The sequence below is a fragment of the Vitis vinifera genome, chromosome 3 (genome assembly GCF_030704535.1).
Source record: "Vitis vinifera cultivar Pinot Noir 40024 chromosome 3, ASM3070453v1".
In the NCBI taxonomy this organism is placed as follows: Eukaryota; Viridiplantae; Streptophyta; class Magnoliopsida; order Vitales; family Vitaceae; genus Vitis; species Vitis vinifera.
The window spans coordinates 19,330,395-19,358,173 of record NC_081807.1 but is presented as its reverse complement, the minus strand read 5'-3'; the positions used below and the strand labels follow the sequence as shown (position 1 = coordinate 19,358,173).

The window sequence follows — 27,779 nt, the reverse complement described above, 5'->3', positions numbered from 1 at the left end:
ATGCAAACATGATTGAGACAAATATTGTTGATGTTCATGACAATTCTTGGTGGTTAGATACTGGTGCCACTATTCATGTCACTAATTCTTTGCAGGAGATGACAAACAGAAGGAAGCCGTCAAAGCATGAAGAATGTGTATATATGGGTGACGGAAGCAAAGTGAAAGTGGAATTTTTTGGCATGATAAAGCTGAAGTTGATCACAGAAAGTTTTTTATTGTTACACAATGTGGCTTTCATACCCTCACTTCGGAGGAATCTGATTTCTGTATCTTCTTTGGATAGACTTGGTTATTCTTTTCACTTTGGAGATGGAAAAGTGGATATTTTTTGCAACTCAGTCTTAATTGGCAATGGTGTTTGGTTTGGAAATCTTTATTGTCTCAGTTTGCATCATGGTTTATTATGTGATTCATCTTCTGTTAATTCTGTTGTTGGTTGCAAGCGTGCTAGAATGAATTTGAGTTCTTCCATGTTGTGGCACAAACGCCTAGGTCATATTTCTAGGCAAAGATTAGAGAGATTAGTGAAAGATGGTGTGCTTTCTAATCTTGATTTCTTAGACTTCAAAACTTGTGTTGTTTGCTTAAAGGGGAAGATGACAGCAAAGACCAGAAAGGAGAAGATTGATAGGTGTGGAAGTTCTTTAGACTTGGTCCACATAGATATATGTGGTCCTTTGACACCAACTGCTTTAGGGGGTTATAAATATTTCATCACTTTTATTGATGATTTCTCTAGATTTGGTTATGTTGAACTAATCCATGAGAAATCTGACTCCCTAAATGTGTTTAAAGCCTTTAAGGCTAAGGTGGAGTTGCAGTTGGGAAAACCCATTAAAGGTGTGAAGTCTGATAGAGGTGGTGAGTATTATGGGAGATATGATGAGACTGGACGGAATCCTGGACCATTTGCTAAGTTTTTGTTGGAATGTGGCATTGATGCGAGATATACAATGCCAGACACTCCTCAACAGAATGGGGTTACAGAAAGGAGGAATCGCACATTGTTAGATATGGTGAGGTGCATGTTGTCCAATTCCTCTTTACCAGAATTTCTATGGGGTGAAGCCTTAAGGACTGCGGCATATATTTTGAATTAAGTGCCCAGTAAGTCTGTGCCTAAGACACCTTATGAGTTATGGTCAAGAAAGAAACCCAGCCTTCACCATTTCCATGTTTGGGGATGTAAGGCTGAGGTTAGGCCCTATAACCCACGGTCAAAGAAACTTGATCCTAAAACCATTAGTGGTTTCTTTGTTGGCTATTGCATTGGATCAAGGGGTTCCAGATTTTATTGTCCATCTCATACCACCAGGACCATTGAGTCAGACAGGGTTGTATATTTTGAGGATGAAGTTAATGCTGATCCAAATTTTGTGCCTCGTGAGATACCTTTTGGAGAAGAACATGTTATGATTCCTTTTCCTACATCTCATGTTCCAAATGTGGATGTTCCTATTGTCCAACAGCCAGCCACTAATCAAGGGGAGCATGGTGATTAAGTGGAATCTGGCCTTCCTGTAGATGATACTGTTGTTAATGAGGTTCCTTTGAGAAGATCACAGAGGGTTCGTAGGCCGGCTATTTCAGATGATTATATGGTTTATTTGCAGGAGCATGAGTATGATGGTTATAATACTTTTGATCCAGTCACTTATCAAGAAGCAATTCATTGTCCTTAATTCACTTCTTGGAAAAAAGCCATGGATGATGAAATGAATTCTATGTATATGAATGGTGTTTGGGACTTGGTTGAATTGCCACATGGTTGTAAACCAGTTGGGTGTAAGTGGGTCTTTAAGACCAAACGTGATTCTAGTGGGAAAATAGAGAGATATAAAGCTAGACTTGTGGTTAAAGGTTATAGTCAAAGAGAAGGAATTGATTTCAAAGAAACCTTCTCACCTGTGTCGACCAAGGACTCTTTTAGAGTGATTATGGCCATAGTAGCTCATTTTGATTTGGAGCTACATCAAATGGATGTCAAGACAGCTTTCTTGAATGGTCATTTGGATGAGGAGGTGTATATGGAGCAACCTACTGGTTTTGCAGAAGTTGGAAAGGAAGATTTAGTTTACAAGCTCAATAAGTCCATTTATGGTCTTAAACATGCTTCGAGGCAGTGGTATTTGAAGTTTGATAGGATTATCACCCAAAATGGCTTTAAAGAGAATACAATTGACAGATGCATATATTTGTGGGAGTAGTTACATATTTCTTGTTTTATATGTTGATGATATACTACTCACATCAAATGATCCTGACTTGTTGATTGAGACAAAGCACATGTTGTCAACCCATTTTGACATGAAGGATCTTGGTGAGGCCTCTTATGTTTTGGGCATAAAGATTCTTCGTGATAGGGCTAATGGAGTGCTTAAATTGTCTCAAAGAGCCTATATTGAAAAGATATTGAAGAGGTTCAATATGCACAATTGTAAATCTACTAAAGCGCCAATTGTGAAGGGTGATAAGTTTTCAAAGGCTCAGTGTCCTCAAAATGATGATGAGAGAGAGGAAATGAGGACCATTCCTTATTCATCTGTGGTTGGCAGCCTTATGTATGCTCAAGTATGTACACGCCTTGATATTGCTTTTGTTGTGGGCATGTTGGGAAGGTACTTGAGCAATCCTGGGAGTCAACATTGGAAAGCAGCTAAGAAGGTCCTTAGGTATTTGCAAGGAACTAAGGACTTAATGTTGACATATCAGCGCACCAGCTTACTTAATGTAGTTGGGTTTTGTGATGCTGATTTTGCTGGCTACATAGATGATAAGAAATCCACTACGGGCTATATCTGTATGATGGCAGGAGGAGCTGTATCTTGGAAAAGTGTCAAGCAGACACTTACAACATCCTCAACTATGGAGGCAGAGTATGTGGCATGTTATGCGGCTTGTTGTCATTTTATGTGGATGCGGAATTTTATTTCAGCTTTGGGAGTTGTTGACTCCATTTCTAGACCGCTGAAATTATTTTGTGATAATTCCGCAGCTGTTGCTTTCTCCAAGAACACTAAGAGTATTTCTCGCTCCAAACAAATTGATGTAAAGTTCTATTTTGTTAAGGAGAAAGTGGTAGAGTCTCTTATTGATATTGAACACATGTCCACAAAAAGTATGTTGGCAGATCCATTAACAAAAGGCTTACCCATAATTGCATTTCAGGAACATGTATCTCAAATGGGGTTGTTGGAAGCCTAGATTGTATTAAGTTAGTGGGAGCCACTTTTGGTATTGTAATACTATGTTATTGTTGGAAGGATTGCTATTATTGTACATTTCCCTATGAATCAAGCAATGAAGCATATATGATTGCTTTTGATTATTTGTTTTTGATGAGATTCTATGGGACATTGATTTATGATTATGTATATGTTGTGATGTTTGATTATGTAGTCCAAGTGGGAGAATTGTTGGAATTTTTTATGTGTGGACTTACATAATCAATTTGATAATATCATAAATCAGTGTTAATTTTATTTTTTGCATTGTGATCCATAATGGGACTAGACACATATTGTTGCTTGATTTTTTATGGGCTCACCCTAATTCACTTGACTAGCCCATTAAGTCAAGTCGTCCAAATAAAGTGTGTAATGTGTAATATATATATATATATAATGTGTTTGCATTTTTTTTTTAGAGCATCATTTTTCTTCTTTTGGAGAACACTCCCGGCAAACACACATGCTTGCACTTTTGGACTGAATTTTGGGAGGCAAGGAAAGAGCTCATTGATCTCTCATTCTCGGACCATCACGCACCTGGAAAGCAGCTTATTGGATATCAGCGGGAGAAGAAATGGCTTCTCATGGCATGATTCAAGGTAACCGGTTGAATTTTTGCTATTGAATGCATGCTTAAATGTTAACATGTGATCCTATAATATTTCAATTCTCTTCATCTGCAGCAGTGGGTTTACATGGCCTTGAGATGGTATGGGATACACACAGCATGAGGTTTACCAGAAGCTCTCATTGAACCCATCTCTCTCTCTCTCTCTCACACACACACACACACACATGCATGGGTTTACACGCCTTGAGATGCATTTTAGAAAAAGAAGAAAAAATAATCTCTCTTTCATTTGTGGATTTACATGGCCTAGAGATGGGTGCAGTTGATTACTTGTATTTTAAAACAAGGACTAAAGAAAACCTGCGAAGATTTTTCATATTTGAGGACTTTAAAAATGGTTTTTAGCTTGAAAACTTCAATCATAAGGAAGTAGATTTTCCCGTTTGTTTAGGAATTATTTCATCATACACTTTACTTCATGTTTATATTCTTTATGCATGTTAAAAACTGAATAGAAGTAAACTCCTCTAAGGTTTTTACTTCCATTACATGTATTTTCAAGCTACCCCACGAGTTCCTAAAGATAACTATTTTGTAACCATTGATTGACCCCATCTCTCGCACAAAGGGGACAGTTCTCATCAAGAAGAACTAGGCATGGTGTTGGGCTATATGGCCATTGCAAAAGGAAAATTTTAGGTTTATGTACCCATATTAAATCTTAGGTGGTGTTTGTTTTTTCACTTAATTCTAAATAGAACTTTAATGCTTAATAGTATTAAATATTAGGTTGTTTGTTTTTGTAGTATTTTATTTATATTAAGTATTAAAAAGTAAAAAAAATCAATATGTTATTTTTTCTATTTAGAAAAAGCTACATATTTTGGCTTTTTCTATTTAGTAAAAAGTTTATAATAAGTCATGCAAAAGTAGAAAAACAAACAACCTAAATTCTAAAACTAAATTGCTTTCAGTAAAAAGCAAAAAAAACAAACACCACCTTAGTATTTTATATTTATATTTAAAGTTAAATCATTAAATAAAAGTAAATAAAAAAAAAAGACCGATACAAATAAAAGTAATTATATATAATTTTTTATTATATCAAATAAGATAAAAACTATACCAAATTTTGGAAATCATTTACAACCCACTTTTCTTTAGACGAACCCAATCCCAATCCCATGACTAAACCACCCATGTCATTTCAGGGGAAAAAATGTTCAAAAAACATTGCCTTCGCATTTAAATTAGCAGTACCCCCCATCATGTCATCAGTATAACAGTAATAAGACCAAGCTCGATGGTGCGAGTGTGAGAAGTGGTGGTGGTGACTTGTTTTCACAGGATGGAAAACATACAAGGACTTGTGGATACTTGTTTGATGGGAAGCACAAGAATCACATCCATTTTAGTAATACAAAGAGTGTATAAAAAATAAAAATTACAAATTAATAATATCATAGATGCAATTAAATATAATTAGTGTCTAACAAATGTATAAGATATTGAAGTCTTTGACATTAAACCCTCACTTGTTATCTTTATTTTGTATAGGTATTAAATTTCACATATTCATAAGATATCAAAAATAAAAAGCAAAAAATATATCCAAAGTTCACTTTGATCTTTATCCATTTTGCAAGCCCTTTTTTTTTTTTTTTTATTTGTCCCTTCTGATGGCGCAGCCAACTAAGGCTTAGGAGGGCAGGTTGAAAACGTTAAAAGAATAATCTTTATTTTCTTGCAACATGAATATAACCCAAAACCCCGTTTATGCCCCCTACCCCTAAAAAGGGTTAAGGTTAGGCCATCAGGTTTATAAGTGATAAAATTTATATATGCCTCAAATCACAATTAGTAATTTCGTTAAAAATATGAAACTAATTGAGATGACTCTTGATAAACCCATCTCAAGACCTAACCAAACTCCTCCATTTCTCTGCCCAAACCAGCATTGAAAGAAAAACAATGCTTGTTTTTGTTTACAATTCAATGATCATCAAATTGAAAATTGGTATCTAGGTTTAATCATCAGGCTCCGTTAGTCCCTTCCTAAATCACAATTAGTAATTTTGTTAAAAATATGAAACTAATTGAAATGACCCTTTATAAAGCCCTCTCAAGACCTAACCAAACTCCATTTCTTTGCCCAAACCAGCATTGAAAGAAAAACAATGCTTGTTTTTGTTTACAATTCATTGATCATCAACTTGGAAAATGGTATCTAGGTTTAATCCTTGTTTTAGTAAAAGCAAACCAACAATGGAGAGAGAGAGAGAGAGAGAGAGAGAGAGAAGGCATTGTTAAACCCATCAAATAGAAAGCTACATTAAGGCTTAAACCTTGGACTTTAAGTTCAAGGGCATGAGTGCCACACCTCTATGTTGGTTGTGTTTTTATGTCTTTATGTTAAAATTTGCAAAACAATAAATAAAATAATATCACTCTTTTTTATAAATAAATAAAAAAATTATAAATATGTAAATAATATAAATAAAATAATAAGATGCTTTTTAAAATTATAAAATAAATAAGATATATAAATTTTAATATTTATATATATAATTAAAATTAAATAAAAGAATTTTTCTTCCATTTTCGATATATATTCACACTTACTGTTATGAATATTTTATTTAATAAAATTTAAATATAAACACATTTATACTTATTCATGATTTAATTCGATATATCAATTATGAAAAAAAGTGACTCATGAAGGCAATAATGCTGTGAAAGTGTCCAAACTTCAAATGTTGACCTCTAGGTTTGAGACAATTAGGATGGAGGATCATGAGAACTTTGGAGAGTTCCATGCAAAACTGATGGACATTGTGAATTCTAGCTTTAATCTAGGTGAGCCCATCCCTAATTCCAAAGTGGTTAGAAAAATTCTAAGATCTCTTCTGAAGAGATTTAAAGCACAAGTCCCTGCCATTGAAGAGTCCAAGGATGTGGATTCCTTGAAAGTGGATGAACTTGTGGGTTCCCTCCAAACCTTTGAAATGACTCTTGGATCACCTAGGAAATCAAAGGGCATTGCCTTGAATGCCATTAAAGAGGAGTCCTTGAGATTCACATTTTCAGAAACGCTTAGAGTTGGTTCCCAACACAACACCTTTGAATGGTTGGAGGAGAAGCTCACATAGCCATGCGAGAATGGGTGGAAATTGCAACTCAAATTTAAGCATTTTGGTTGGGTTGATTAGCAAAGGTGCGCCAATATTCGCATGGGCATGCAAATCAGGTGTGGAAAAACAGCACAAATACAAGTGTTTTTTGGGGCTTCATAGGAGTATTCCAAACCTTCCACAGTTATGCAAACAAGAAGTAAAAAATGCAGCCCATATCATGCATGTTGGTTATTCTCTCATAGCCATTCCAATCTTCGCATAGCAATAATATGAGTTTTTTTGCTAATTATTAAAGCTTTTCTGTTCTCTACAACAAAAATAAGAAATAAAAAAAAGGTTTGAAAAACATATTTGACAACAAAAAAATTAAAAAACAAAAAAAAAATTTAAATCAATTTTTTATTTTTAAAAACAAAAAATATGGTGTTTTTTAAAATCTTTTATGTTAGATTTTGATAATCCGAATTTTATTTTGTTTAACCTGAAAAGCTCATGGTGTGGCACATGTGGTGAATAAAAGTTATGAGAGTTTTTTGGGATTGGCTCAATCCTGTAGCCTACCATTGATATTGCTAGGGGTATAGGAGCTTGCCCTACGGTATGGACCTACTTTATTTATTTTATCTCCCATATATATATATATGCTATGATGTATAAGATTTAGGGCTATGTAGTAGCCGCTTGATTTTCTTCCATTTTATACCAATTTTTTATAGTGGATTTTCTTTTCCTCTATCTATGGTTTTTTCTATCTAAGGTTTTCCACGTAAGTCTTTATATTTTTATTTTCTTATTGTCTATTCACGTTTTGAAAAATAATTATACAATTATAGGGAATGATTAAAAATAATATACTATATATAAAAGTTATTACTAAAAAATATTTAAAAATATAGAAATTAGGTTTAAAAACATTTCAAGTTCTCAAACAAAATTTTCTTTTACGAAATATGCATCATAAAATTATTTTAAAAAAACTCTTCTCAAAAACAGTTTTCATAATTACTTTTTAAAACACTCGCCCAAACACAACCTATATTTTCACTTGTTTTCAGCTTCTAATATGGAGAACACAAGCAGCCTTCTTCCTTTCCTCTTTTAACCATCAATTCCAGCTTTCATTCTCATCATCTTTGACATTAAAACAGCTCAAGGATCATTTACTAGTAGCATTAGCATGGATTCCAAGCATCTCAATCATGGAACAAAGGATTCACAAGGTGTAAAATTGTATTCCCATTGTGGAGACTCACATTCCTCTCCCAATGGTCATTCACATAGCCATTCGAGGATGAAATTAACTTTCTTGCATGGGTATTCAAATTGGTTAATGTAACAATCAGTAGTTAATATATACCTCTCCCGGTCATGTTCGCATAACCTATAACCATTTTTGCAAGGAAAACATGAAGAACACAATTGTCGATCAAGTTCATATGATCATGTTAAATCTACTAAATCCAGCCTATTTTGCATATTCTCTTATACAATTCAAAGTTTTACATGTTGGATTTTAAGGGTATGGAAACAAAGACTAGTCCAAAAGACACAAACAAATAACAGAATGAATAAAAAGAAAAACTTATCAGCTGAGGCGTGACAAACACTGTCCTTGAAATAGATCCACCCTCCTCGAAGACGAACTCGGTGCATTAGGGTACCAGTAGTCTATCTCCAAGATTCAATAGTCAGATCTCGCCTTGGGTGCACTCCGAGAGCAAGATGTGCACAGCTCGAGTTTTGAATAAATTCCTCTAAAAGGATGTATGAAAAAAAAACTCCCTGAAAACTCTCTAAAAAATTGGTATCTTTATATAGAGAGGGGTGACCTGCTTTTGTAGGCTACTAATACAGTCCCAATGGGAATCTACTTGTAATTAGAAAATGACACAAAGTGGAAGGTGATTCTACTTATAAAAGGAATGAGACTCCACTAGCACAATCCCAATAGGACTTTTCCCAAAAATATAACACTAATAGAATAAAATAAAATAAAAAATAATTCTCAATAGGACACTTCCCAAAAATAGAAGATTAATATAATAAAATAAATTAAAAGTAATTTCCAAAAATAAAAATAGAAATTATTTACACTCTTCCTACAATCCCCTATAGAGTGTAAACGTTTTTTTTTTTTTTTTTTTGAGGAAAAAAGAATCCAATGCATTAGTACTGGTGCCCAAAGGTTATAAACCAGTCTTAGGACAAATAAGTATTGAATCACAAAACATGGCGAAAATAAATTTCTATGAACCAATATTTCTTTATGTAACTCAAGGGACTTTTATCCACATTGGTTTTCTCAACTACACTACAACCTGTACAAAACGGGTTGTCACAAATAGGACATGCACCCTGCCTGGATATTCATGAGAGCTCTAGAGAACCTACCTAAGTTCTCATAGGAAGTAGTCCCACTTCAACTCTCATATAGGTGAATCCATCAAGTATGTTCTGCATTTAAACATACCATCCATGAGGAATATGGTATTCATTAAGAGTAAACACTCAACCTTAGTCAATGTAGAATACGTTTTATCTACACCACAGGGATGGACTCTCATACAATTAGAGTTGATAGAGCACCTCAAGTCAACAAGTGATTTGTTATTACCCATATGAACCTACTTCATGGAATTTCCATTCTAATAGGTTAGGTTACCACCACTCTTGACTTCTGTAATAGACATAAGCCCCATCCCCCTCGATGTTTCTTCCACTAGTTTCTTATTTAGTGGTTTGGTCAAAGGATCGGCCAAATTCAACTCTAACCTCACAAATTCTAGGGATATAACCCTTGTTTCAAGAAGTTGCCGCACAATATTGTGACTTAGGCGTATATGTCTGTTCTTCCCATTAAATATTTTACTCTTAACTTTAGCAATTGCAGCTTGGCTATCACAACGCATAGACACAAACGGGGTTGGTCTCGTCCATAAAAGGATATCTGCTAAGAGGTTTCTAAGTCACTCAACCTCAAAACTTGTATTTTCTAAGGCAATAAACTCAACCTCCATAGTAGACCGAGTAATGCAAGTTTGCTTGGCAGACTTCCAAGAAACTGCACTCCCACCAAGGACGAAAACATATCCACTAGTGGATTTCATCTCATCTGAATCCGAGATCCAATTTGCATCACTAAATCCTTCAAGGACACTTGGAAATCCACTAAAGCACAAACCATAGTTAATGGTGCCTCTCAAATACTTAAGGACTCTACGAACAACAGTCCAATGGTCCTGATTAGGACTTTGGGTGTACCGACTCAATCTACCTACTGCATAAGCAATGTTAGGTCTGGTACAATTCATTAAGTGCATTAGGCTCCCTATGACCTGAGCATACTCTATTTGGGCAACATTATGTTCTCTATTTTTCTTCAATTGTGAGTTAGGATCATAAGGAGTTGACATTGGTTTACAATCAAAGTGTTCAAACTTCCTTAGGATCTTTTCAACATAGTGCTCTTGAGAAAGTTTAAGCCCATTAGGTGTTCTAGTTATTTTAATTCCTAAAATCACCTTTGCCTCTCCTAGGTCTTTCATATCAAACTTAGAACCTAGGAATTTCTTGGTCTCAAAGTGTTCAAACTTCCTTAGGATCTTTTCAACATAGTGCTCTTGAGAAAGTTTAAGCCCATTAGGTGTTCTAGTTATTTTAATTCCTAGAATCACCTCTACCTCTCCTAGGTCTTTCATATCAAACTTAGAACCTAGGAATTTCTTGGTCTCACACACAACCTCCAGGCTAGTTCCAAAGAGATCGGCATGTCATCAACATAAAGGCAGAGATGACTACACATGTGTTATCTTCATACTTGTTGTAGATACACTTATCAACATCATTAATGGAATATCCATTAGTTACTAACACATGATCAAACTTGTTGTGCCACTGTTTGGGAGCTTGTTTTAACCAATATAGTGATTTAACCAACTTACACACCTTTTTCTTGTAAGGTATTCTATTTTGAATATGGCATACAAGAAGGATAGCTTCCCCCCCACAAGTTCAAGGGTGTTCCTGAACTTACTGACATTGCATTCAAAGGTTTTAGGACCTAATTTTTGTTTTTTAGGTTCAGAGAGAAGAACTTTAACTAAACATCCCCACACTTTTAGGTATGCTATATTAGGAGCATAACCTTTCCACAACCCATAAGGAGTTTTGCCAGTTTTTCAAGTTGGTAACAGATGAGAACTATTTTCTAGTTTTAGGTTAGTCAAAATGTGTCCCAAGTTCACTACATTGATTGCAAAGAAAACCCTTTCCTGCCATCTCTTAAAGAATGTCCCATTGAAGGGATCAATTTTAGAGGTGTCTGGAAGGGTGTGAACTAGGGAAGCTTCCATTTGGATATATTTCAAGATTGTTAGATTTTAAGGGTATGGAAACAAAGATTAGCCCAAAAGACACAAACAAATAACATAATGAATAAAAAAAAAAACTTATTGGCCAAGGCGTGATAAGCACTGTCCTTGAAATAGATCCACCCTCCTCAAAGACGAACTCGGTGCACTAGGGTACTAATGTCTACCTCCAGGATTCAACAGCCATATCTTGCCTTGGGTGCACTTTGAAAGTGAGATGTGCACGGCTCGGGTTTTGAATAAATTCCTCCAAAAGGATGTATGAAAAAAAAACTCCCTGAAAAACTCTCTAAAAAATCGATATCTTTGTATAGAGAGGGGTGGCCTGATTTTATAGGCCACTAACACAGCCCCAATGGGAATCTACTTGTAATTAGAAGATGACGCAAAGTGGAAGGTGATTCTACTTATAAAAGGAATGATACTCCATTAGCACAATCCCAATAGGACTTTTCCAAAAAATATAACAATAATAGAATAAAATAAAATAAAAATTAATTCTCAATAGGACACTTCCAAAAAATAGAAGATTAATATGATAAAATAAATTAAAAGTAATTTCCAAAAATAAAAATAGAAATTATTTACACTCTTCCTACATTGCAAGAGCTTGTGGAATAGTGCAGTAAAGAAATCCCTTTTAAGCTAGTTGGGTCTTTTCCAAGGAGTCCAAATGATCCTATGAAGTTTAATGTTGTAGCCACCATAAATATCTTTTGTTACATTTCATATGGCCATATGAAATTTTTGCATGCCTATCTGAAACTTGGTCAACATGGCATTCCTTCATATTTCAGCCTTATTTATTCACTCAACAAGATACCCATTCATCTTGGCTTCCCTGGATGCATAATTTCAATCCAATTCCTTTGGCTGCAATTACACCATATGAACTTCCAATCCATGTTCTTCCAATCCGTTGTTGCCATTTACAAGATTAAGTTTGCCAAATTGTAGAACTCTATATACTTCTAAGACCTCAAACTCATGCTCCCTTCAACTAGCTTCTATATTTTACCATTTTAACTATTATCAAGACTCCAATTGTAGCAGAAACCAAATTAAATCCACACAAAAAATGTTATAAAATAATTTTACAATCAAATAAAGCGTAGTAAAATCAGATAAGAAATACACTTTCAATTTATAATCAGTAAAAAATGAAAAATGAAAAATAAATAAAAATAAAAACACCTATCTAGTAGTTCAAAGATTCTCAAAACATCTCAAATTTTCTTCATATCTCCATACTAAAATTCCCACTCTTCAATTACCTCCACATACACATTTTCTTATCCTTTCTTGCAATCAAAGAGATTACGAACTAGGTAATGAGACATCTTTAAAGGAGAAAGCAAGTAGTTGCTTTATGTGAAATCCATCTAATTTGTAAACCTATTGTAAACACCCAAGAGCGAGGGTGAATTGAGTAATGGTTGCTTTTAAAATTTTTACCAAATTACAAGATTAAATGCAACAAGGATATAAAATGATAACCAATAATATAACAAGAAAATCATAAGTGCTAAGAAGAGAGAAAGCAAACAACAATTTTGATGTGGTTTGAAATAATTCTACCTACGTCTGTATCCCCAAACTTCCATCCAAGCCTTGAGATACTCTACTATATATGCTAAGGATCCTTCCAACCAAGGAATCCTTTAATGCACACTTGGCTTATAAGTACCAATTAACCTTTGAAATTCTATGAAAGTTCTTCAAACACTTAAAACAACTTCACAAGTGTTCTTCAAATATTTAAAAATACTTTCTCATGGAGTATACTAAATTTAGAAACAAAAAAATACAAGAACTAACTTCACAAATTGATTATAATGAAAAAGGTAGCTAGTCTCAAGGTGCAATGAGTAAGTTTTGTAAGTTTTGAAATAATTGCGGTCAAAATATACCAAAGACTCAAATTTTGGATTACAAGATGATTTGCAAGTAGTAATTCACCTCTCCATAAATATTTTAAAGAAAGCATTCCATCTAATGATTCAACTATCCAATAGTGTAGATGCATGGGTTGTGGCTTGTCTCCTATGGTCTACATTATTTTCATGTTACAAATTTGTACATCCTTGCGTCTATACCATAACATTCATAATTCATCCTTCTGTTGTTGGAAATGATCTTTTTCTACCATGTTGGTAACATATTTTCCATTTGATATGGCATATTTGCAAAATCAATTCATGCCAAAAATGATAGAAATCTTTATTGGAATGAAGCCTAAAAAATTAAATATTTAATAGGGTTGCAACTTAGACAAATTGTGTTAGTTAGTGGCTTACCCAAGCATAATCCAACTCAAACTTTAACCTGAGGTACTCAACCCAACCTTGTTTTTTCAAAGCTCGGGTTGAGTTCAGGTTTGTTAGGTTGATCAAGTTATATGATTCAAAATTCATCTTTAATATTTTTTTTTTTAAAAAATTATATATTTATATCAAAATTTAAATAGTAAATGATCCAAAATTTTAAGACAATAACAAAAAATAAAAATAAATTTATATATAGAAAAAATATATGATAGAATTATAATTTAATATTTTGGTTAAAGTTTTAAAAAGAAATGAATATTATTGTAATATATAATATACATTATAAATATTATAAAAAAATAGTAAATCAAGTTCAAGTTAGGCTCAAGTTATTCAAAACTTGATCCAACCCAAACCCAAATTTAGTTTAAGTTAAAAAAAAAAAAAAAAAAAAAAAAACTTAATCTAAATTCAACTCAAGTATTAAAAATTAGTATCTAAGCCCATCCAAACATCGGGCCAATTTGCCTAAGTTGCACCTCTAATATTTAAACATGATCAACAAATAAGTCAACTCATTATTAAACAAAAAGAAATCCATCAAAACCTTAAGAACACAAAATTCACAAACAAAAATTTGAATATACAAATATTATGTAGAATAAAGAGGCAATATATTACCAATGGATGCCTCAATAAACATCCATCAAAATTTCAAATCAAAAAAATAAAAATAAATAAATAAAACCATAATTCAAACATAATAAAAAATATAGGAGTGAAAAATATGAAAAAATATATCAAAAATTAAAATTTTCAAAATATCCAAGATCCTTTTTATTACACATCAAGAAAATAAGAAATTTCTCATACTCCTTTTGTTTTTATGAGAAGGGTTTTGCTATACTTGTTTGAATGAAAAATAAAATTTTGAAGCAAATCACTAGAATTGTTAGATAAAGGAAGCATCCTTATGATACTAGTGGTATTAGCATGCTTTGGTATTAACAAACTTGAAAAATATGGAGTCAATATAACTTTAACATCTAGCCAATTCCTAGAAACTTACTTCTCCAAAACTGAATACTTATTTAGTTTCTCTATTTTAAAATGAATTAATATATGCAAATATGTAATACTATGCACTATTTAGAAGTATCTCCAAAATCAAATTTTACTTAGTGGATGAAGCTAATGGTTAGTAAGATGGAAATTTGCTTACTGGTGAGGATGAAAGCAATGAGATTCACAAGTTCTACATTTATTAGTAAACAGCCAGGTTTTCTAAATGTTTTTTGTGAGTATTCTACACAAGCTTTCCCTATGGTAACTTTTTCATAAAACTTCCATTTAGAAGAAAAAGAGGGGGAATTCACATATTATGTTGGGCACGATAAGCATATAGTTGAAAATATTGATGGCTAATATGTTATCATGCTTGTATAATAAAACAAAAAAAAAAATCTTTTTGGAGAAAGAATAACAACAAAATTGTTCCCCATTTTATGTTAGACATTTTTATTCAATGAATTAGTAACTAAGTATATTATTCAATTTTTTTGTAATTATGAGAGATTTTCTTTGTGTCTTGCTAGATTTGATGAGAGGCTAAGCTATAGAAAGTTTCAAGCATATGACAAAACAAATTTTCCTATGCCTCAATTTTTAGATTCCACTTTCCTCCATGATGTGACAATTGCATTAAGAAAAGAAATCTTGAAATTCTTATCTTTGAAATTAAATAGAAGCATAGTGATGATATCTACTATAATTATTTCTACATTGAATTATAATAATGTTGTGGTTGGTTAAGTCACCAACCTTGATAGACTAAAAATTTCAATCAAAAGAAGTGAGAAGTACATCACTTTTATAAGTCTACTCCTATATTTGGAAAACTATGATGAAATTAAAAGTTCAATCAAAATGAAGTACAATATGATATAAAGAGGACACAAAATTAGGCGTTACATAACCTTTGGTTTCGCGATTGACCCAGCCTTGGGTCTCAGGCTTCCTATGCCTACTTGGATAAAAGCTCTTAGGCTAAGCATTATAGCCACGTCTATGGACCCATGTCATCCCCTACTCACCATGGCCCTCAAGATGCATCTCCAATATAGGAAGCATTTGCAAAGGTGGATGAGCTTTGAGCTATATGGAGTAGGATGCAACTCCAAATGTAGATTTTCTTGAGCCAACTCTAAGGACTCAATCTAGTCGAGGTCGTGCTAGTTCTTCACAAGCTTCACACAATGCATCTTCTTCGATCGACCCGGCTTCCCAAGAAATGATGGATTCCATACGTCGTCTTCACTTAAGGATGGACTCACAAGACAAGTAGCTTCATGAGGGTCAACTCTCATATATCATATCTTGGATCCACTATGATCAAGGCGTCTCGAGCTCCACCCCTTCTTCGCCTCCTCCAGATGCTTAGTTTAGTTATTTTTATCTATTTATTTGTATTTTATTTGATATATATTACTATTTATTGCTTATCGCCTATAACTAGAATCATCTTTTTATTATATGTGTGTGTGTGTGTTGCTTTATAGTTTCTATTTTATATGCTTCGCCATTTTTGTGAAAAAAAAAATAGGGAGATCATTGACCATATTTGACTTACTTAAATAGGGGAAGCATATTACTTTTGAGAGCTAATTGAGAAAACATAATTAAGAAATTCCTTAACAAAAAAGGGGAAGATATTCTTTAGGGGGAGTTAGTATTTTTTTTTTAATTGTTTAATTCATTTAATTCTTAAGGGAAATTAATTGAAATATTGGAGAAAACTAAACCTGAGACATTGGAGAAAATCAAATAAACTAATGAAAGCATGCCTTAGAAATTTAGGAGAGATGTCTGATACAAATGTTTCTTACAAGATATTTCTGTTCGAATTGCCTATCTATCTCTCTAAAACTATTCTAAGTCACAGAAGCTTCCTTTCATGATTTTTACTACCTATTTTCTGGTTAGAGATAGACATTTGTGCTTTATTGTTGATCTATTGTGTCTTATCAAGCTTTTATTATGTTTGGTTGATTTGCATACATTTATATTCCTCTTGAGCTTAGCTTTGTACATTGATGTCGCTATAGGGACCTATTCCTCTTTCATGCTTTAACAATGCATCAAGCAAAACCTCCCACTATCATGTTTTGTTGCTTTGATCATATCTTATCCCACCATTGTTTTACCTTTGGTATAGTTTTCTGTATGTGTTCAAGTTACAAGTTTGGGAAATAAGTACTACAAGATGGTGAAATGCATTCCCTTAAATCATTTTTAATTGGGTGTTAATGTATGTTATGTAAAACTTCATTGTGAGAGTACAAATGGGTTTATGTAACAATGTTTTATCATAATTGCCAATGGGAGAGGTTGGTAGGACATGCAGTCTTGTTTATTTGTTGGTAATTTTGTTCATTTTAATGTTTGGTCATAGAAGTCTTTTTGGATAGTGACTTACTCTCCATTAAAAATCAAGGATTATTGTTCGTCTAACCAAGAAGTCACATGTACGTCTAAAAAGGTTTGACTTGTGGCAAGTTAGGCTCCTAAGCGGTATATATAAAAAGGAACGATATCTTTTAAATCAACAAAAGGTGATTGTTTGTAAAAGCTAAAAGAAACAAAGGATGCTTGAGTAGGAAACAGTGCTAGCTCAAGCATTTGGACCACTCAAGCACTAGGATCACTCAAACACCGGGACCGCTCAAGTGCTTAGCACCACTCAAGCACTTGAGGTACTCAAGCGGTAGTTAAGTGCGCTCAAGAACTCATGTATTTTCTTCCAAAAATAAGATAATATTTTGAAAATTTCATGCAAAATGGATTTGGAAACCTATTCATACTAACCCTTTTTGGGTTATTTGCTTATAAGGTAAATTGGTCAGACAAATTTGTATAACTTAATCTCATATAGTGGATTTAGATTAGTAGTCTTAAACCTCATAGTTTTTTATCTCCATAGTTAATGTAGGGGTTTTCCATGTAAAAATCCTTATGTCTCATTACTTATTTTTTTTATTATCTTGATTGTATTGCCTATCATTGAATGAATTGATAATCCCTAACTACTCAGGGAAAAAGTTAGTTACAAATATATATATATATATATATATATATATATATATATATATATATATTAATTTTTAAATGCACTCATTCAACACCCCCTCACCCTTCCCCCTTCCCCCTTCCCCCTCCCTCTCCTTTTAAGTGTTACCCTACTGAACTTTCGGGTTTTTTCACAAATTCTCCAAGGTGGCTCAAAAAGGTAAATTGTATGAGTAGCAATGGACCATTGGGGAACTACTATGAAGTATTGAAAGAGCACTTAATAAGCATGTGCTAAGAAATAAAATGGAAGGTCTACACTATATTACCAATAATGACGCATCTTTGGATCCACTTATATATCATGACCCATATATGGTCTAGTATCGTTCCATCACACGTCTATTTCTTACTGCCCTTAGATCATTTCATGACTTATTGGTTAAAAAAAAAAATCCTTATTTTTTTGGGAAAATTTTATTTAATTTTAATAAAGACTTGAACTTTATCTTCTTTCAATTTATAAAATAGCACCTTGCAGTAAATATGTCATCTAACACATGCAGATGATCATTATATTTTTCAATTATGCACCTCTTCATTAGCAATTGTGCATGAGATAAATCGACTTCAAGGATCCTCTCCTATTGCTACGACACAATTATTGCCTCAAGGTAGAAGGGTACAAACGAGGGGAGGGAAGGTGCAAACGAGGAGAAAGGGGGCAGAGATAGGAGAGGTAGAGCCTTCTAAGGGGGCTATAGTGTTGAAATACCATCATCATATACATCACATGCACCTAGATCATATCAACATATAGGCACATAATCACAACCTCGATTAGAGCCTTTATTTTGTGATGACAGAGTGACACAACTACACGTTAGCTCACTACCTCAAAAGAAGTCCACCATGCATAGTGAAGTATTTTTAGAGTTGCCATCTAGCACTGAGGAACCAAAGCCATCCACTCCACTACCAACACCTTTGATTATGCTATCACCACAACCATTAAATGAGGGACGTGGACGAGGACAGAGACGTTGGGTAGCATGTGGGGCTCCTTTTGATTCATCATAGTTGTAGGCATTTCATATACGACCACAACAAAATAAAGAAGGTTCCTTCATGTGGCACACATTAATGGTTTTGTATATTGTTTTGTACATGTAAGCTATTTTGGACATAATTTCTAGTTGGAGTTGTTTTTTAGATTATCATATATGACATGTATTATTATAGCTATTTTGAAGATTATTATATATGGGCATGTAATATTGCAAGTATAGCTAGTGATATATGTTTTTTAGTTGTTAAGTTAAATTGATGTTGGTTGATCCTTATTATTATGATTTATTATTGGATGTTGAAACAGAGAATTTTTTTATGTATTTAGGTAATTTGAGTGCCTAAAATAAAGTAGCAGGTAAGAAATCATATTAAATTTGTGTTTTGCAAACACGATTTCATTATTTTACACTGAAATTATGTCTTCATTACACTGAAATTGTGTCTTGAAGTCACATGTTACACTTAAATTGTGTCTTCAAGTCACAATTTCATTATTTTGCATTGAAGTCGTGTCTTCAAGACACGATTTTATTATTTAACATTGAAGTCATGTCTTCAAGACACGATTTCATTATTTTATACTAAAATCGTATCTTAAAGACAAGATTTCATTATTTTACATTAAAATCATGTCCTCAAAACACGATTTTATTAATTATTTTACACTATTTACAATAAAGTCATGATTGAAGACACGATTTCAGTATTTTTATATTGAAGTTGTGTTTCAAAGACACAATTTCATTAAAATACATTAAAATCATGTCTTGAAGACATGATATCCATGTGGCGCTTTGCTAGTACAAAAGTGCCATAGATTTGAAATATTTTTTAAAGCGTCATATTTTAAAATTTATGGTATTAAAATAAAAGCCCACAAAGAATTTGAAAATAGTTTATGAGAATTGTTTTTTAAAAAATAATAATAATTTTTTTAATATGTTTCAAAATAAAAGTTTGTTTGAAATATTCTTAACCTATTTTTCGTATTTTTAAATATTTTTAAAATGATTTTTGTTTATAATATTGTATTTTAATCATTATCCATATTTAATCATACAATTGTTTTTTAAAATGGCTTGAGAAAAGAAAGTGCAAGTAACCAACTAGAATTAAAATAATTTTTTTTAAAATATCCTACATGATTTATAATCATCTAAATAGAGAAAAAGTGGGGGAAAAAAAATAAATAAAGTGATTATGATGATTGCATGTCTTCACCTAAATCTAACTTCCCTCCTCTCCCCTATTCCAACTACTTCCATCTCTGTTTCTCTTATTGAAACTCTTATAACCATGGCTTCATTTTATTTTGATCCTTTTTCCTTGCATTTGAGGTCTTTGTTTTGACTTTTTTTTCCTTTGTGTTTGAGATCTTCTATTGCAAGAGATCTTGCAACAACTTTCAATGTTTCTCAACTTGCTAGATGCATTGTTTATCTTCTTCTCTCTCTCTCTCTCTCTCTCTCTCTCTTTCTTTTTCCATTTTTTTTCTTGAAGTATTGTTAGACTAAAAAAAATCTAAAATGTTTTCTTTCTCTACTCTATAGAAAAAATAATTTCCCATATTTTGCTATTATTTATGATAATGTTTTGTATATGAAGGATGTTTTCAAAGAGGGTTTTGTTTTTTATATATAGTGAATGGTAGTATTAAAATTTTGTTCAAAATAACATATTTCTCTCCCGTACTAATTAAAAAAAATTTTGAAATCACATTTTTAAAATATGGTTTCAATAGATATTTAGAATTTCCAAATATCTATTGAATATCTTGAAATTGTGGTTTCGATAGACATTTGTCATGCACATGTATTAGAACATATCCACTTGTCAATACACCTTCATGCATCCTTCAAAAGAAATTAAACTATTGGTGCACGGTCAACAATATTCTTCTACAAGTAGCATTTGCCACTTAACTGCTAGGTGAACCTACAAAAAATGAATGTTTGGATATTTGTTTGGGCAAACCCCTTCAATGGCTAAGTTAACTTTTGGAAATTTTTTGACCGAGTTTTTGTATTAGTCAAAGTGCATATCTCTCATCTAGTACCTTGATGTGTTTTTATAGCGAAGGGGTCTGTAATGTTGTTTATCCCTTTATGATTGTCATTTATTATAACTAATGCGTAACATTTAATTATTAGCTACCAAAAACGACTAACTATTAATGTTGCCCAATGATTGTTTGTCTCATGCGAAATGCATAACGGTTGCATTTACACCTTTACTACCCTAATGTGCATTAATTGATGAGCTTCAATTGTGTACTAAGTTGGACGGGCAATGCATAATGGTGAGGCAACCCGACTGCCTCTAGTGCCTACATAAATTGCCACATCTCTCCTTCCCCATCTTCTTCTCTTGTTCTTTTGTTTATTTTCCAAAGCAGTAGTGGTTTCATCCCTAGTATCTAATTTATGTAGAATTCATTAAAAGATTGTAAATCTCTTTATTGAGAATCGAAAGTAGTAAGTGATTCTATAAATCTATGAATTTCCCAAAATTATTTTTATCCTACTATTACTTAAGGATTTTTCACAAATAATAAATAATAATTTAGTAAGAATTAATTGAATTGAAGCTATAGCACCATCATTTGTTGGAATCAAAATATTTACGAGATGGAAGTCACGATTTGTATCGATTAAACAAATCATTGGATATCCCAAAGTACTACATTCTCAAAGAGCCGTAAATTCTTCTTGCTAATTAACGATTTATTACAATATCAAGTAACTCTGTCATGTATTTAATCCCACCCAGATAAGTTTACAAATGACCATGAGCCATGCCACCTACTTTACCCTTACATAGGCGAGGCCGCCACCCCAACCTATTATTTCAATTGGGCTGGGCTCTCGAACTGGCTCTCCGCCGGTCCATTAGATTATACTAACTAAACCCAACCTATTTTATAAAAATATTATGAACCCATATCACACCATTGGGCCATGGGCTTGCCATGTCTTTACACGTGTCAAGCCACCCAATCTGTTCCAGCAATTGGGCTGGACTGCTGGTCAGGCAGCCCGCCCCCGCCCATTAGACTCTGCTAACTAAATTCGACCTGTTTAGTGTTTTGTTAAAAAAAGGCAACCCAAATCACACTATTGAGACATGGGTCATACCTAATCGACCCAAAGCACACTCTTGGGTCACTGGCCTGTTGCCCACCATGCCGGCCCAGCCCATTATGCAATGGGGCCGGCCATCCATTAAATTCTACTAACTAAACCCGACCCATGGCAGGGACAGTCCCTATAAAATCCCACGTTCAAAACCCTAACCCTAACCCTGAATCATCCTAAAACTCGCTGCCTCCTTCTCTCTCACTCTCACGGCGGGAGCCAGAGACTGTGATCCAAAATGAAGGTTTTCCTCTCACCAAAGCCCTAATTTGATGCTGCTTTCTCTTGATTCTCTTCAACTCTTGGTAAATCTTAACTCCTCTCTTCGCTTTTCGCAGTTCAATATCGCAAATCCTACTACAGGATGTCAGAAGAAGCTCGAGATTGATGACGATCAGAAACTGTAAGCTTTCAAATTCCCACGTTTTTTTTTCTTCCTATGCGTTTTGTTGCTGAGAAAATGATAGAAATTATTAGTTAATGTTGTTTTAGGTTTTTTTTCCTGCTGCATTGTTTTCGGCAACCCCACTTGGGGTGATGAGTATGATTGATGTTTTCAAATTTGTGGCTGCTTTGATTTTCTTGGATCCTGGGAAAGTGGTATATTGGTTTCTGAAAATAGGCAGGCAGGAGATAAGAGTACAAAGCTGTGCTTGACTGCTGAGAAATGAAGAGAAGAAATTTTAATTTTATGCTTTGATGTTTTGGTTTATTAAAGAATGGAAACCCAACTAAACCTCAAAGTAAGTTTCCATCTTGAAATTGTTTTGAAGTCGTTTTCTTGGCAACTAAACGGGATTTAGTGATTATTTGGAATTGAGGATTTAAAATTAAGATTTTATGAAGTTGGTGCTCTCATTTCTAGTTGCTTTGATTTCTCTAATCCCCTGAATTGGAAAAGATTGTACACTGATCTGTGAAAACAAGTAGGAATAAATAACTTCATCTAAAGTTGCAAGAATGGCTAGGAAAGGAATAAAAATTGAAAATTAAAATTAAAATTTATCAAACCGGCGTTTACCTTTGATTTCTTCAATCCTCAGTATTTGAAAAAGTGGTACATTGATTTGCGAAAATAGGTAGGAATAAATAGTTCTTTGTCAGTTGCAAGAAAGGCTAGGAAAGGAATATGAACTGAAAACTTGAATCTTAGGCCCTGTTTGGTAATTGATTTTGAAAACAGTTTTTTATTCTCCAAAATATAAAATATGAAAACACGTTTGGCAAAAAGAAAATAGAAAATAGTTTAATGTTCTTGAAAACAGAAGGCATGGTTTTAGTTGTTTTCATATGTTTTCTGAAGGCTAATTTAAAAAAATAATTAAACAAATGTGAAGAATGATTAAAAATAAAGTATTACATATAGAAGTTGTTTAAAACGTATTTAAAAACATAGAGAACTAGTTAAAAACATTTTAAGTTCCCAAACAGACATTTGTTCTATTAAACATCTAAGAACAATTTTGAAAAACTATTTATTAAAACTGGTTTTGAAAACAGTTATCAAACAGGGTCTTAGTTATTTTATTAATTGTGATTAGAACAAAAAGAGAAGTAAAACTGGCCTAGTAAAAGATTCTCAGTTGATTATTATTGTTCAAAAATCTTGTCTTTAGCATCAGATGCAAGGAAAAGAAAATCTTGAAAAGCATGTTTGGCTGACATGGATCAACTTGAAATCTTTTCAAAATGCTAGGATTTTTCTCTCTCCCATCTTAGGTTGCGACATTTATTTGTATGTCAAGTTGCTCCTTGTGCTTCTTCATCTATTTATGGTATTGAAATTTTATTTTATTTTATTGGCCTCACTCTTGCAAAGAAAACTTTAATTTCTCACTTCTTACAGAATTGGCAACTAAACACCAATCAATCACCTGAATGATGTCAGATTTGTTTTTGCACTGCAAATCCTAAATTTATGGAGTCTAAAAATGAAAATTACACTCTTCAAAATGGAAAGATTATAAGGACGGATAAAACATCTTTCAAAAGAAAGCAACATACTGAAACATTTGATGCCCTAGAAGCCAAGGAGCTCAGAATCTCGCTCTTATCTAATTTGCAAGTAAATTACCTTCTACATGCCTCAAAAGTTATAACCTAGAAACCCAAAGGAATTGACATTGTAGAAGTCAATGCCAAATCTGCTGAATAATGTTGATAATCTTTCATTAGGGATGGATGCTGGAAGATGGTCTGCCGATAATAGTGAAGGAGGATATTCAACTAATAACTCATTCAGAACCATGTTGTATGAATCTCATAAGCTCATCTATAGAGCTTCCAGCTGATGGTATCATCCCCACCAACTTTGTTAGAGTGGATAGACATAACATCCACAATATGTGGATAGACATAATTTCTGTAATGCAGCTAATGGATATCAACCTCTGAAGAAACTTCATTTTGGCCTTGGTTACCAACAGGTCAGTCTTAATCACCTGACCTGAGGAGGCAACCACCACATCTTGGTTATGCATATCAGCCAAATGCTTATAGACTCAATAGTGACTGAAGCATTTAAATAAATACAGATGCAATCCTCTCTTATAGAGTTACAGTCTCTCCCTAATTTAAGATGCCATAAAAAGTTCTTGATTTACGATCTAGCCAAGTTGCCCAAGTCAAATGCCAAACATCTGGTTATTTTTATTACTTTATCGTGACCTAATTTAAACCATAGGTTTCCCCTAATTACTAACTAGCTTCTGCCAACCAGACCAAAAATCTTTGCTTTTGGGGGAACCTAACCTGCAGTATCATTTTGGTGGGCTGAAAGTCCTGGCATTGATCCTTTTTAATCAAAATTTTGGAATAAGTTTGTACCAAATATATCTTTTCATGGACACCTAAATGATCATGAAAACATGTAAGGGGTGAGAAACGATCTTGATAGAAATGAATAATGGATTTGAATCAGAAATTTCCCTATTCTTAAGATTGCAAGGAGGAAAATTACGGGAAAGGGAATCATTTGATTTGACAACATCCAATAACTTGGCCATGATGGATGATATAAGCAGGTAATGATGGACAAAAGTGTTTTTTCCCCTCCCATGACACATCCTTCCAGAAATGAGTATGACTACCATCCACGATGATCATGAGAGTCAAAGCTTGAGTGAAACTTCAAATGGCAAGTATGTGTTATCTTACTGCATCATTAAGCATTCCCTCATTGTCTGGAATTTGCTACTTCTATCATTAAGCACCAAGACTAGTTTTTCTCTCAGGAAAACATATGGTCATTTTCTTTATTACTGTTACATTGACCAAGGCAATCTTTTCATATCCAAACACCCTTGGAAATAAGTTAGGAAAGCCATTCCCTAGTTTCCAAATGGCCCATTTTCTTCTCAGTCGTTTAAGCTTGGAAAGTGTCTTTAGATGTTTTATAATTTTTATATGCTAATCTTATTTGGGATTCTAACCAAGGAAATGAAGTGTATAACTACAATTGACAGACATCCTTAATCCATGCTGTCCTTCCTGAAAAAGTATGCTTTCTATCAACCACCTAGGCATTTGGCTGCCTGTCCCACTGGATTACACATAAGGTTATTGGATGGCCTTAGAGAGGAAGCCAGAATTTAAGAAACAATTCACTGACTATTTGTGCATTTGGTTTAGTACCCTTTATTTTTTTGCCTATTTATAAAATAGTAAAGATACAAGCAATTAATGAATTGGTGATTGGACTTTATGAATGTTTTTTTACTTATTTTACCTCTCTCTCTCTGGCAGTGCATTATTACCATAAGCAATATCATACATGATCTAATAACAAACATGCCCTTAAAGGGTCATAGCTTTTGCTGTTAAGTTTAGCCGGTGTTGTGGGTGATTCTCTTAAGTGTGCATGTTTGTAGTACTTCCTAAGATACTAATATAGCCAAAATTTTTGTGAACAGCCGAGCATTTTATGACAAGAGGATCTCACAGGAGGTCAATGGGGATGCACTGGGCGAGGTATGCCTTTTCTGCTCTTCTCCCACTTATTTATCTCATATTGTTTGATCTACTAATCATACAAAACATGTCATCTGCTTCACAGGAGTTCAAGGGCTATGTTTTCAAGATCATGGGTGGTTGTGACAAGCAAGGGTTTCCCATGAAGCAGGGAGTACTGACTCCTGGCCGTGTTAGTCTTTTGCTTCATAGGGGTGAGTAAACTGGGACTGTTCTAATCCTTAAAAACTGATCACAACCCTTAAGTTCATATTTTTATGCAAGTTGGGTCTATGAGATTTATTACACTTTATGCTTATTTGAGCAGGTACCCCATGCTTCCGTGGATATGGAAGACGTAATGGAGAGCGAAGGAGGAAGGCTGTTCGTGGGTGCATTGTCAGCCAAGACCTCTCTGTTTTGAACTTGGTTATAGTGAAGAAGGGTGAGAGCGATCTTCCTGGATTGACCGACACAGAGAAACCTAGGATGAGGGGTCCAAAGAGAGCTTCTAAGATTCGAAAGCTCTTCAACCTCTCTAAGGAGGATGATGTTCGGAAGTATGTCAACACATATCGTCGAACCTTCACAACAAAATCTGGTACAATTCCTGATTTCTTATCTTTTTAATATTTACTTTTAGAAGTTTATAAGTGAAGGGAACAAATTGTATAATTTAATTTAATTCCTACATTGCTTTCTAATGCTTAGGGCATTTAGTATGATGAAAACACCTGCAGTAGTTTTCGTAAGTCCTCATCGTAGAGTTCATTTGCATTATTTCTTTTGGTTCATTTTTTGTTGTTGTTATGGTGAGCATGCAATGCATGCTAATTTTATATATTTAAAATTTTCTCCTTAAAATATTATATCATGTTTGTTAAATTGCTTCTAGATTTTTGTCGAGAAAATCATTTACCATAATCATTGATGATTTTACTGCATGAACTTATACCACATCACACAGACGACACAAAGAAAAGGCAACTCTTTATTTATTCATTTTTTTGTAGTCATATAAGGATAATTTAATAACAAGTCTAAATTAAAGATGACTGAAGATAATTAATTTTATCATAATCCTTTGCAGAACTTGATATTATGTGTGGGAATAATAGGGTAAAGGATGATGATATAATAAGTAGTTGCAAGTTAGTTTAAGATGACTGAAATTCATGTGATGCTTAAAAGTATTATTTCAGTATTTTGCTTTTTAAAAGACTAAAGACAGAAGATTGATATGGTTTCATCACTGTGATCCTCAGGGAAGAAATGCAGTAAAGCCCCTAAGATTCAGAGGCTGGTGACCCCATTGACTCTGCAGAGGAAGCGTGCAAGGATTGCAGAGAAGAAGAAGAGAATTGCAAAGGCAAAGTCAGAGGCAGCCGAGTACCAAAAGCTCCTTGCTACCAGGTTGAAGGAGCAGCGAGAACGCCGCAGTGAGAGCTTAGCAAAGAGGAGATCCAGGCTGTCTGCTGCCTCAAAGCCATCAGTTGCTGCATAAATTTGGCTTTTACGGTCCAGTCACAGGGCCTGATGTTTCCCAGTGGTTCAGGTTTTTTAGTAGTGTTATTCTATACTTGATCCTTTTTGGTGATTATGGATTCTGTTTATGTTTTGTTTCTTAGACACTGAGAGTTGGTTTGAATTTTCCGGGCATGTTGTGTGTTAAAAACACTATTTAGCAGCGATAGACAGTTTACTACTTATGTTTGCTGCCATGCGAATTTGCAGGGAAATGTTTTTAAGATTAAATGAATGGACGAGGAATGTTTTCTGTTAAAACTACTGAGGTTTTTGCCCGTCTGGTGCCCAAGTGCTTAAGGCGAATGCTAGGTAGTGGATGGAAGCACACAAAAAATTTGTTTGGAAATTTATTCCTCGACTTAATCTGAAACTTGGTTATTTTCTTCTGTTTGGTTTATCTTTTAGAATAAAATTTTATTTAAAAACTTGGATTAAAAAAAATATCAATCCGACTTA

General features: G+C 33.7%; 2 protein-coding genes across 2 annotated transcripts; both read left to right on the top strand.

Annotated features, from left to right (window-relative positions):
* The first annotated feature begins 1,979 nt into the window (after positions 1 to 1,979).
* On the top strand, positions 1,980 to 6,956 carry LOC132253522 (uncharacterized). Its single transcript, XM_059735705.1, has 2 exons — positions 1,980 to 2,128; positions 6,575 to 6,956. Exons 1-2 carry the CDS (start codon positions 1,980 to 1,982, stop codon positions 6,954 to 6,956), a joined length of 531 nt encoding a protein of 176 aa, XP_059591688.1.
* Positions 6,957 to 21,958: 15,002 nt separating this feature from the next.
* LOC100251294 (small ribosomal subunit protein eS6) lies at positions 21,959 to 27,581 on the top strand. The gene is made up of 6 exons (XM_002271596.4): positions 21,959 to 22,092; positions 22,187 to 22,251; positions 25,760 to 25,817; positions 25,903 to 26,011; positions 26,125 to 26,397; positions 27,062 to 27,581. The coding sequence occupies exons 1-6, from the start codon at positions 22,087 to 22,089 to the stop codon at positions 27,298 to 27,300; spliced, it is 750 nt and encodes a 249-aa protein (XP_002271632.1). The 5' UTR covers positions 21,959 to 22,086; the 3' UTR covers positions 27,301 to 27,581.
* Positions 27,582 to 27,779: the final 198 nt, after the last annotated feature.

Coding starts and splice junctions, on each gene's coding strand:
- LOC132253522 (XM_059735705.1), top strand. CDS start 1,980: ATGGATGTCAAGACAGCTTTCTTGAATGGTCATTTGGATGAGGAGGTG. Junction 2,129..6,574: donor AAACATGCTTCGAGGCAGTG/GTATTTGAAGTT, acceptor GTTGACCTCTAG/GTTTGAGACAATTAGGATGG.
- LOC100251294 (XM_002271596.4), top strand. Junction 22,252..25,759: donor ATTGATGACGATCAGAAACT/GTAAGCTTTCAA, acceptor TTTTGTGAACAG/CCGAGCATTTTATGACAAGA. Junction 26,012..26,124: donor TAGTCTTTTGCTTCATAGGG/GTGAGTAAACTG, acceptor TTATTTGAGCAG/GTACCCCATGCTTCCGTGGA.